Genomic DNA, 13,319 nt, shown 5'->3' on the forward strand with positions numbered 1-13,319 from the left:
AAATCCATCTTCTATGCCTTTATCTTCTAACACCTTTTCACTTTTTTACATGTCACATCTTGCCAAGAAAATTTAAAGATGACATTCTGCAACCTGATCAAGGTCTTGATGCATCAAGCTATGTCTGGCCTGTCTCAAATTTTAAGTTAATATCTGAACATTATGCTTAGGGTATTTTCAGGGACCTCAAGCTTAGAATTACGGTGTCTCTTCATGGCATTTACTGGATACCAAGCAGTGCATTGCACAGTGCTATGGACTAAAGGTTTCAATTTTTCAGGCTTTCTATGTTAGAAAGCCAGAGACTACTGAACAGGGAAGAATGGCTGGAAACACCAGAGTTTCCCCATATAACTGAGAGAGAAAACCTGCACATGAAATCAACACCTCCCTTCATCCTGCTCTGATATTTCTCAAGAAGCAGAATGATTCAGGAATTAAACAACAAAACTCCCCTAAGGGTCTCTTGCTTCCATCACAAAACTTAACATTTTGACAGATTTTTCCTGTCTCTTTACAAGAAACAACTTCCTTGTTTGAGAACATGGACATGTGTGTGTCAACTTGTAAGAGTTAAACTGTCAGTTCTCTTTGGAAGATGTAATACATTTATAAATTATATACTTTGAGCAGTCACATGATCAAAATGTAAGCCAATTAGGTACAAGTGACTGTTTTGGGCTCTGATATTTCACAATGATACTTGGGTTACTGTGTCAGCCTACAGTCACCTATTTAATATTAAGTACCTAAAGTACATGATCTAAAAGAATCAAACCACTGTATGTGTATTAGCATTTAAGAGGGAAAAATAAACTTATAGATTTAACCTGAGAGGCAAGAAATAAATCTTATCTATTGTAGTGAGAATAGGAATTGCCCTTCTCCCTACCATTTGGAAACTTGGAACAGAAAACTCACTAATTCTACAATTCTTATGTTTCCAAACAGGTTCTCATAATAGTAAGTTTGGGTGTGCGCTGGGGCAGGGTAGGGGGAACATGGTGAGTAATGCTGCCCCTTATACTTAAAGGAGATTGAGTAAAGAACTGGACTCTTCTATTCATGTAACTATGAATCACTTCCTAAGACCAGACTGACAGATCTTTTGGCCAACCCCATGGGAAATATGTTTTAGGCATCTTAAAACTCAACATGAATTTTATCACCAAAATAAGCCTAAGTTATAAAATGGGATTCGTCATAATTGAAGGAATAATATTATTACGATAATAAAGCTATTCAAGGGTTATATAAAATTATATGTGTTTGTCTGAGATTTTGCTACTATTTATAAAAGTGATTTCTTTGAGGAAATGTGTTTGGAGTTACAGGCAATTCTGGCCATTTTAGAAATGTTTGTATCACTATTGGTAAATAATAATTTGGGTATTTGTGTTTGTATTCCAGTGACATGTTTGAATTCCCACTGACGGCCAACACTGTCTATTTTGATTGCTGGCATGTGATTATGCTTTGGCCAAGTGACATATCCAGACATATACAGAGAACAAAAAAAGCTATGAATATTCTGTCCCCAGACTCAGTGGAAAACTAACCAGTGGGGATGGTGCTACAGAGAACTCCAATGCCCATGTTTGAGAAGCCAGATGTCCCAGAGTCAAGGCAGCTAACCATCTGTTCTTCCTGTTCTATCCAAAGGCCAAATCTTGAAGTATTAGTCAGACCAGAGGAAAGAACTTGTTACAGAGTGAGTTGCTCTGGGATTCCCCACTCTAAATCTTTCTCAGCTGGGAGGACAGCCCCCAGGGGAGGTGTTGCAAATAAAGCCAAGCTGGAGGAGCGACTAAAGAAAGCACACCTCGCTCTCCCAGAACACTGTGACTTGTTAACCAAAGTCCTACCCCTAGGACTGTGGCCCTGAGCAAAGTTCTGGACTTTGACTAACACCTAGAACCAGGCCTCCTGTATGAGACAGAAAAGGAGATAGGAGGTGGTCAGATCCACAGGAGCTGACGTCACCTTCTACAGAGGCCTCATTTCCTTATTTCTACTCTTCATGTAAATGGTTTCACAGCTGGGCCTTGGGTCCTCTTCAGTGATCCTGCCATCCCTCTTCCAGGAGAGAAAATCTACTCCATTAGAAAAGGCTTGCTTACACCTCCAAGGCGTGATTCCCAATACTTGCTACTGCTGCTATTCATCAGGGGTCAATGAGATCTGAATTATGTGCCTCAAGGGCCAAATGAAGGGTGTGCGTGTGTGCTAAATCACTTCAATTGTGTCTGACCCTTGCGACCCCATGGACTGTAGCCCACCAGGCTCTTCTGTCCATGGAATTCTCCAGGCAAGAATACTAGAGTGGATTGCCATTTCCCACTCCAGGGATCGAAACCGTGTCTGTCTCCTGTATTGGAAGGGGCATTCTTTTCCACTAATGCCACCTGGGAAGCATAAATGAAGGGTATTGGGTCCAAAGTGTTGCTTTTATATAAAAATGCTTCTAAGTTTATGGGGGTGGGGAAGCTCATCTGGACAGGATTTGAGTAATCCTGAATTCCTGAGTTCTTATTAGTTGGTCTCATTATTATGAAAACTGTTCAGTGTTCAAAATTGGTGGGAACTGACTTGTGTGGTTTGACTAATAATGACGGACATCTGTACAAACACAGACCACAAAAACCTGTGCTACAGTTCTGCTGAGTTTCTTTGTAGAGTGAGTCTGCTTATGGGCACCATGCCCATGAATACGTCTCTCTTCTCAATCCTTAGAAAACATGCAACTCAGTACTCTCCCCTTGATTCAGAGCTCACTGCAGGCTCGCCACTTACTGACCCGGCCTCGCTGCCTCTTAATTGTTCTAATAACTCTTGATGAATATGTACTATGCATTAGGCACGGTGCTAAGTACACATGTGCTGACTCATTTACGACTCATAGAAAACTTATGAAGGAAAGATTATCAACCACAGTTTGATCGAGGAGTCCAGAGCAATTAAAACACTAGCCTAAGATCACACAGCTAACCAAGGGCTAGAGCTGGGCAGTGATCTTTCTAGAAGATGTGTAAGGTAATGTCAAAGTAAGGATCTTCTCTCTGTCATTTAAATATATTGTCTGTAAGGATCGCAAACTTAAACACTTTTAAAACACACTTTAGCTTGGTACAAAGAATATTACCATTACTTTGAAAGCACAATTCCCTCTGGATAACTTTTACATGTTTACCTTATCCCATGATTCTCCCTTATAAGCTACAGAGAGGGCACTTACACCTCTGGACTGCTCCATCATATGCCATGGTCCTCTGACCAGTATGGCAACAATTGGGGTCTTATCCCTGAAAACAGCATGGCTTCTTCAAATTTCCTTGACCATATGCACCAAAACTTCTTACTTTCCTTATGCTACAACTAAAGACATTTACATACTTCTATTAAATATAGTATAAATAACATAAAATATGAATATTTTGATTTGTGTCTGCTTCTCTTATGAGACTATACACTCCATAACAGCTAGTCCTATCCATGGGTATCTAAGTGCCATATTCATGAGTGAGAACACCTAGCCAAAAGCTGCTGATTGATCATGCAAGACCCACTTTTTTTTTTTTTTTTAAAGAAGAAAGGGAGAAAAAGGGAAACAAAAAACAAGTCTGGTCATTCACATTGTCATTTAAAAACTACCGACAGTCTCAAAGGTATAGGACCGAACAGGTGTTATATATTCAGTTGTCATTTAAGTAGAAAAGATTTTGCATTCAACCCTGATGATAGCAATTTAACCTTCCCAACGTAAATAATTATCATACTAAAGAAATTATACAAGGCAACTACTTTCAGACCTTGACCAAAAGGCAATGCAGGAGTGTAATCCCTGGGAGAGGGAAAATGCAAGAGATGAGACCCACAACTGTCCCGACTTGCTGGATGGGTGACAGCTTTTGACTTAGTGGCCTCACTGCGATAGGAAATCAGAGAATGAAGCTTAGGGCTGCTGCCTTAGCTGAAGGCAGGGCGGTTTGTGAGGCAGGGTTATTTTGGGGAGAGGAACTGTGCAGAAAAGAAGTGCTACAAGTGTCTGGAGGAGACTCAATCATTGGTTGAATAATAAGCTATACATGCATAGGGAGAAACTTCACAAAAGCTGGCAATAAACAGTGTCCAGGAAACCATGACTTAAAGACCCTAGCAGTCAATTCAGAGACAAAGAAGTTCTGACAAGCAAGAAAATGGAGAGATTTTCTAGGCATTCAAGAAACAGCTCAGCGACCCCATGCCTTAGAAATAAGGCTACTCTCCCTCTACCCTCTAAGAAAGCTTAAAAAAAAAAAAAAAAAAAAGCCTAGGAGGGAAGAGAAAGCTGATCTGCTAGGAACTGAACTAACTGCCTATCAGAACAAAACAGTCGCTGAAGGAATGCTACAAAATCCAGATATTCAACAACATAATACCTATAATATCCAGCATATGTTCAAAAATTACTAGCTATCTAAAGGAAGATGTGACCCACAATCAGGAAGAAAAAAAAATCAGTTAATAGAAACCATGATGGGATGACCTACGTATTGAAATTTGAAAACAAGAACTTTAGATACGCTATTGTAACTATATCCAAGAGCCAAAAAAGAAAATATTGTCATAATGAATATGCAGATGGAAAATCTCAGCAGAAAAATATAAAATATAAAAAGAATCAAATGAAAATTCTAGAACACAAAGTACAAATTTAGAAATGAAAAAAATGCACTGGATTCAATCCCATAGAATGAATAGCACCAAGAGTGAGCCCAATGTAAACTATGGACTTTGGGTGATATGAGGTGTCCATGAAGATTCCTCCATTGTACAAATGCACCACTCTAGTGGGGGATGTTGATAATGAGAGGCTATGCATGTGTGGCAGGGAGTGTGTGGAAAATCTCTGTCTATTCACCTCAATTTTGCTGTAAACCTTAAACTGCTCTAAAAATATAAAGTCTTAATAAAAAAAATTAATGGAAAAAGGAAAACTTACTGGAAGAAAAATTTAGCAGATGACAGAAAAGTCAGGGAACTTGAAAATAGGTTGAAATTATTCATCTTGAAGATTAAAGAGCGGCTGGGAAAAAAAATGAACAAAACTTCCATGATCTGTGAGACTGATTTTATCAATAATATATGTGGGATTATTATGTGTGTGATTGTATGTATGTGTGATTCTTAAACTTACATATCCAAGAAGCTTGACAAACAAGAAAACCACTCCTAGGCGCATCTTATTTAAACTCCTAAAACAAAAGTAAATTTTGAAAGCGGGGGGGGGGGGGGAAATGACTCAGTACATATAAGGAAAAACATCATATAAATGCTGGCTGCCTTTTTGTCAAAAACAATAGATGCAGGAAGACAATGGAGTGACATCTTTAAAGGATTCAAAGAAGAAAACTCTTGTTAACCCAGAATTTCGTATCTAGTAAAAAGCACCTGCAATATTGAAGACAAAGACATTTTTCTATTAAAAGAAAAAGAATTTGTTGGCAACAGATCTGCACTACATGAAATGCTAAAGGAAGCTCTTCAGCCTGAAAGGAATTAGCGCTAGACAGAAACTAGGATTTACAAGAGGAAATGAGGAGTAACAAGAAATAATAAATATGTGGGTAAATGGAAAATATTTTTTTTTCCTTCTTTTTAAAAGATGAGCTTAAGCAATAATTTTAAGACTGTATTGTGAGGTTTATAACCTGCATAAATATATATGTCAGCACAGCACAAAAGATGGTTATAGGCAAGTGGAACTATCCTGTTGCAAGATTCTTACATTGTTTCTGAAGTGCTACAACACTAAATAAAGTTACAAGTTAAGATGTATATGGTAATTCCTAAAGCAACCACAAAATGTCAAGAGGTGCTGTGGAAAAGACAACAGACTAATTAAAATAGAGCACTAAAAGTCGATCAATCAATGAACACACAAGAGGGCTGCAGAGGAGGAACAGAGGATCAGTAAGCATGTGGTGCCAATAACAAAAGTGTCGGCCTACATCTAACCAAACCGACAACTGTATTAAATACAAAATGGATGAAACAGCCTAATTAATGAAAATAAGGGACTAGATAAAATAGCAGGGCCCAACTGCATCCTGTCTATCAGAGATATACATTCAAAATAAAGATAAGAAGAAAAACAATATATATGAAAAGAGTAAATATAAGAAAGGCTGGCTCTACCAATGTCAAACAAAATATGCTTCAAGACAAGAGCTCTAGCAGAGTTAATAAGGAATATTTCAGGAAGATGTAAAAGTCAATTACTCAGGAAAGACATAACAATAATAAATATATAAGTACTTAATAATAGAGCTGCTAAGTAGGTGAAGCAAAAACCTTAGAACCAAAACAAGAAACAACCAAACCCACAATCAAAAGGACAGATTTTTAATGCCCCCTCTCAGTAAATGATTAAAAATTTGACAAAAAATGTAATAAGGACAGAAGATCTGAAAGTTGTCAACAACTTGTTTCAAATTTCAGAATGCTACACCTGAAACTTTAATATTCATAAAATGTCTCAATAAATTTCACAAGACTACAGTGTATGTTCTCTGACAGTAATGGAGATAATTTAGAAACCAATAATAAGATATCTAGAAAAATCACATATTTTTAGACAACAAACAACCCACTTTTATATTCCCATGAACAAAAGAAGAAATCACAAGGAAAATTATTTTTAAAGAAATATAATGGAAACACAATATATCAAAATATGTGGAATTCAGCTAAAGCTGCTTATAAGGAAATTTATACCTTTAAGTGCTTATTTTAGAAAAGAAGAATAGTTTAGAGTCAATGATCTAATTTTTCTACCTTGAGAACTTAAGAAGTTAGAACAAGTTGAACAAATTAAACCCAAGGTAGATGTAGGGAAATTATGAAAGGTAAGATTATAAATCAATGAAGTACTAACAGAATTTTAGAAGTCAAAAATCACTTCTTTGAAAAGATTAATAAAATTCTTAGTAAGAAAGACCTTAACATATATAGTGTCTTCAAATTTTTCAAATCCAATGGGTATTCAGAATTTTAGATCTTAGAATATTTCTGTCCTATAAATATTATATATTATATAATATCCTCGATGAGGTATGAGTAGCACCCTATAGTCAAACGCATTAATATTTCTTAGTGAAAGGCATGCCTTAGTGAAAGGCATACCCACTTTTAAAGGGTAAAGATTATAAATAGCCTCATCAAGTCAGGTTTTGGTGGCAAAATGTCCCAAACAGATTGGATTTTAGAGGTTTTCCCTTTTGATTTCTGAATTGCAGCATTGCTATTGTGGGTTTGTATTAAATTGGTTACTCTTTTTTACAGAGAGGTCTTTGATGCTCTTGAACACATGAGAGTGTCCCATTACTAACTTTTAAGGGACAATCCTCTCAGCTAAGATCACAGGATGAATTTTTTCCTCCGATAGCATCCATGAGACTAGCGGGTCAGAATATTTAGTAAATCCAATGACGCTTATAGTGACCTCTGCCTAGGGAGGTAAGTTTAGCCTGTCAGTTGTGTCCGACTCTTGCGACCCCAAGGACTGTAGCTCACCAGGCTCCTCTGTCCATTGGATTACATTTGGGGGAAAAAAAAGGACATCAGACTTCCAGAAAACTGGATTCTTCTTCACGAACAAGGATAGAAATTTCAGAGAAAGAAGCATATTGTCCCCCAACATATAATTTTATAGTAAAATTTTAAAAAATCATCAAATTTCCAAACATACAGTAGTAAATAGTGTTATACACAACAAAACAGAAGATATCCTTGGAATTTTACACAGCCAGCACCTGTATTTTCCATTTTAAAATTCCATTTTTTGTCAGGCAAATTCCATGCAGAATATATTTCGAGTCAACAATGAAAAAAGCTTAAATCATCTAAAAGTAATTTCATGCCTTATTGAAAACTATCTTAGCAGAAAATTTATTACCCCAATTAAACATTATCTCCAGCTGTAGGGAAATCCAATTGTGCAAACCTAATTATTTAATTCTCAGGAAAATCATAGCAGGAAGAATAGTAAGAGAACAGAATTAATAGTGGTGATTGCAGAAATTTCCTTTAAAGCTCATGCAATACTCCTAACAGAAGCTAACTGGAGCCATGCATGCATTAAATCAGACATATGTACTTACTATTACTGCTACGGCTGTCATTCCTAAGGGAGCTGGCTGCAACAGGGGGTAACAGAAATGGTTTTGTGACACTGACTCTGGAATCTAAATAGAAAGCAATAATGTGTCAGTGTTGCATGGCGATGTACATAAATTAAAGAGTCCTCAAAAGGTGAAGTGCAATATTAGAGTACTTTCCAGGCCTGCTTCCCAAATCTTGATTATTCAGATCCTATTTATTTTATACTGGGTCCTGCTATTCTTATTAAGAAATTCACCAAAGTCACCTTACAGGACAAAGATTCACTACCTACACACGCTAATAAATGTGAATAATGCAAACGGTTGGCAATTGGTCACTTTTTTCAAAATAAGTAATGAAATTAAAATTTTGTATCATAGGGATGGTAGTGGGGAGGAAGTCTCAGTACAGGGTAAGTGGTGAAGATGAGAATTCATGACTCAGACCCCTAAGGAAAAGATTTGAGAAGGGGACATTAAGAAGACTGGAAGTGAAGAAGAATATAATTGTATATTACTAGTAAATATCAGGTGAAAATGAGTGACTATCTCATATATCGTTTACTCATGTGCAATTCTGTACTTTGAAGATGGTTAAGTGTTGTCTGGGCTTGAACACCAACAAATATATAACTGTTTTTTTCTTTCATGCCACTGATATTTGCTTTTATATTAGACATACACACACACACATGTCTTTTTCTAGCTATATATATATTTGAGTTAGAGGTAGATTCTTACCTACACATAAAAGATTCAATCTTGCTTTTTACATTTATATTAGGAACGCTTGTATGTCTTACCTTTTTCAGGACTTGATGTTGAGGAAATCACACATTCACTCATTTTAGAAGCCACTATCTCCAAGTCCTTGAAGGCATCGATGGATTTATTAAAAATTCCAAAGAATTTCTCAGGAGTAAACTGCCTGGGTTCTGGGTTCTTAGATGATTTTTTTACATTCTAGAAGAAGAAAAAAATAAAAAAAAAAAACATGATTAGGTTTTTCAAATAGCCTGCAGATTTAACTAATGTCAAAGTAATAGACTACAAAATATGTCCTTGACAGATTCAAGTGAAACTGACACTTTTAGACAACTTTTTAAAGTAACATTGTTAATATTTTAGGAACATTATCTATTGAGTTAAATTTGAATTATTTTTAAAGTCTTTTTTTGCCTCTCCACAGGGCATGCAGGATCTAGTTTCCCAACCAGGGATCAAACCTGCGCTCCCTGCAGTGGAAGCCCAGAGTCTTAAACCACTGGACCACCAGGGAAGTCTCTAGACAACTGTTTTACAACTCATAATTCAAACTGGCACTATAGGACAAATGATTCTATGCAGTTCAGTCTGGGACTCAATTCCGGATAAAAGGAAGAGGGTGGTGGTGAGGGTGAATAAGGTGAAAGCAACATCATAACAATGAAATAATCCTAACAACAAATTACAAACTGTTCTCTTTAGAGATGTTCATTAAAATCATTACTTCTCATTAAAAATATACACAACACATGCTCCAAATATGCACTAATTAAAAAGTCTAATGATGATAAATACTGGCAAGGACATGGAGCAGAGGGGGTCTCTTATATACCAGTGGAATGACATAAATTGGCACTTTGATATTAGTAAGGTTGGACATGCTCCCATCCTGGGACCCAGAAATTCCACTCCTAGGTAACTATAAGGAAACTCTTGCAAGATGTACCAGGAGGCATATTAAGAAAGTTCTTGCCAGCAGTGTTTATAAATTCTTACACCAATCAACAGGAGGGTGGTTTAATAAATAGTGGTATATTGAATCAATGAAATGTTCTATGAACAGTAAAAAAAAAAAAAAAATCAACTACAACTTTAATAATCAATGTGGATATCTTATAAACATAATGTGAAGTGAAAGAAGCAAGTCTCAAAAGCATAAAAAGTGTATGATTTTTCTATAAAATCCCCAAACAAGTCAAAGCTGTATTTTAGGAATTCAGAAATATATGAAAAGTGAAAGTCGCTCAGTCGTGTCTTTGCGATCCCATGGACTATACAGTCCATGGAATTCTCCAGGCCAGAATACTGGAGTGGGTAGCCTTTCCCTTCTCCAGGGGATCTTCTCAAACATTGTTATCTATCAATAAATGCAGGTAATAATAATTAGAGTTAACACCTATGTACCACTTACTATGTACTACTCTGTTTTATATATGTTAACCTCTGAAACAACTGAGAAATACCACCTGATATGAATCTCTTGGGTTCTAGCCAAAGTGCCACGGTTAGTAAATGTACACTTTTTAGGATCTGGAATGCTCTTCTAGATAAATTGTCATTTATTGACCAATTAATTCATCTTTCAGACCCTAGGGCATATCTTATTTTCTTCATGACACCTTGTCTGGTATACTCTACTTTTTGTGACCTCTACTTATCATTGCCATTAGTATATCATTCATACTGATATGATAAAAAGGGATGCTAACTCTAAGATGTCATTGATTATAAGATACATTCTGATTGGGAAATTAGAAAGTAAAACAGTAGAAATGATGAATTATAGTGATTAGGTTACTGGCATTATGAGAATTTTAAGATTGGAGTGCACAAATGGGATGGAGGTCGGGTCTTAGAGAGTGACTGGAATTTGAATGGAGACAGAGTATTTGACTATTACTGTATATCATCATGGTTAAAGCCTTAGGTTTGAACTTCAAGAAGGCCTGTAGGCTAAACCTTGGCTTGTGAACTCTATGCCAAAACAGGTGTCCCAAGAAGTCATTTATTATATAGACAAAGTGTTATAAAATTAAAAAAAAAAAAACTGTTAACATTTTACTTTGCCAAATTTGGGGCTAAAAATTCATCACTATCATGTAACATCCACTCCTCTTATTGTCCCCATTTTATGCGTAAAGAAGGTGAGCAAAGCTATTACTGAACAAAGCCAGGGTTTGACCTCCAGCATCTCATCCTTAATCTCTAGTGGGTACATGGCTTCTTTAATATGCTTTGAACTCAAAGCACTGCCAGACCCATACTCTGAAGTGACAACTAATCATCAAATGACCCAAAGACGTTAAAATGCACTTCTTTGTTGTGATATTATTACTATAGATAAGAGGTCAAGTGTTCATTATAGGCAATTTTCCATTTAAAGATAAATGAACATTGGTAGAACCTTATCCATGAAATAAAGTCAGGGTTGTTTTTATAAGTGCATTGTGAATACATTTTATTTTTATATTAAGTGACAACATTTCATTGTCTTAGTATACATTTCAGTTGTGATATAACTATAAACATTTATTTTCTGTGCTCATCTTAAAAATTTTTTAAATTACAAATTTATAAATTAAAAATCTCACAAACACATCCCCACCCCTGCCACCACCAATCAGCCATAGGTTACAGAGACAAGTAATAAAAAGCAGTCCCAATACAAAGTTACCTCAGATGAATGTTCTTCCATGCACTCCACAAGGTCATCAACTATTTTCACAAGTTTGTCTATGATGGAATAATTACTCAAGCCTTCAGAAATATTTGAAAACTTGTCCAGAAGATCCGTCAAGCTGACTGACAGTTGTTCCACCATCTCGCTTATCCAACAATGACTAGGCTGTAAGAAATTAAATGAAAAGAAGACAAAGCACCTGTTTTAAGTACAGTCACTGATTGCTGGACAAAAGCTTTCCTTGTATCAGAACAGGTTAGTTCTTAGGTTCTGTTTAAGTCATATCTAACAGCTGTTTCAAAATTTCCAAATGCATAAAGATCAGAGGAAATTGTTGATGGTAAAGATTTTGCCCTTCCATGGAAATAAAATTAAGATAGAGCCCTTGACAAGGTTCAGATACTATGAAATTTAATTCTATGGAAGCATATTTATTTCTCACTTACTGTATTCTGAAATGAATTTTAGACCCAGAGAAATTAAAAAAAAAAAAGTTATAGTGGGAAAGATTCCTATTCTTCAAAGAACTTCCAGTCTTTTGGGGAATTGGAATATGAATCAGTGGATCAATAATAGCTTATTTTTCTCAAGATCTTGATAGATTTCAAAGCTTCTTCATAGCTAAGTTTCTGAGGGTGTTTAAAAAAAAAAAATAGCCCTGACAGAATGTGGTCTGAGAGAGAAGCACTTTTGTTTTAGTGGCAGGACCAGCTACAGAATTTGTGGGGCTAGAAGCTCAAGCCTTGGAGTCAAGCAAAACTGGGTTCATTTCTGGTTGAGAGAATCCTGACAAGCAACCTAAATTCTCTGAACCTCATTTTGCCCCCCTGTAGAAAGGGGATAATGGAAGTAAGGTAGTTTTGAGGAGATGAGGTATATAATTTGAATGTAAGTTTCATGAGGATAGGGTTTTTAAATAATTGTGTTCCCTGTGGTGTCCCCAAGACCTAGAATAGTGTCTGGCATGTGGGAGTTGCTCAGAAACTAGTTGCTTAACTGATATAGAAGTGAAAAAAAAAAGTGAGAAAAAATACTATATAACAAGGGTCCCACATTTTCTGGAAAGGGCTAGATGGCAAATATTTTCAAGCTTAGTATGCTAAGAGGCAAAAATGAAGATTATTGTGTAGGTCCAGTTATACCAGAGAAAATGAATTTCCACCCATTCTTGTTACTGTATAAAATGTAATGATTATAAATGGATATAATTTCTTCTGCATAATTAATAATTTAGCTTCTTTTGTAACACAAGTTTAGCAATAAGAAGAATGGAATTCTTTATTTTGGGTCAACATTTTTGTTCACTTAGGGTTAAAAGCATTCTCTATTATCAAGTAGACTGTAAGTATTCATCTGTAAAAAGACAAACTTTTTAAAATTTTTTTTCATTTATTTTTATTAGTTGGAGGCTAATTACTTTACAATATTGTAGTGGTTTTTGTCATACATTGACATGAATCAGCCATGGATTTACATGTATTCCCCAAGACAAACTCTTCTGTACATGTAATATCAACAACAGACTGGATCTGGTCTATAGAGTGTAGTTTGCCAACCCCCCTTATACATTGCTGCAGATAAATAAAGGTTTAGATTATTAGGGAAAACTTTCTTAGTATATTAGGATGAATTATAACATTTTTAAAAATGAATGTGACACCACTTAAAATATAATAATTGAAAATTTACATACTTTGTATATTGTAATATTCTGTTCTCTCATAAAGAACTTT

At 35.8% G+C, this 13,319-nt stretch overlaps 1 protein-coding gene across 2 annotated transcripts in view; it reads right to left on the reverse strand.

Annotated features, from left to right (window-relative positions):
• Positions 1-13,319, reverse strand: part of KITLG (KIT ligand) — a 95,034-nt gene that overhangs the window by 14,823 nt on the left and 66,892 nt on the right. Inside the window, exons 4-6 of one of the 2 annotated variants that reach the window (XM_061125555.1) lie at positions 11,581-11,751; positions 8,945-9,104; positions 8,142-8,225 (exon numbers count right to left, since the gene is read on the reverse strand). In XM_061125555.1, the coding sequence (XP_060981538.1) occupies positions 8,142-8,225; positions 8,945-9,104; positions 11,581-11,751 (415 nt within the window). The remainder of the gene's footprint in view (positions 1-8,141; positions 8,226-8,944; positions 9,105-11,580; positions 11,752-13,319) is intronic. The other variant, XM_061125564.1, reaches the window with a different exon arrangement.

This window comes from Dama dama, chromosome 3 (genome assembly GCF_033118175.1).
Source record: "Dama dama isolate Ldn47 chromosome 3, ASM3311817v1, whole genome shotgun sequence".
Classification (NCBI taxonomy): domain Eukaryota; kingdom Metazoa; phylum Chordata; class Mammalia; order Artiodactyla; family Cervidae; genus Dama; species Dama dama.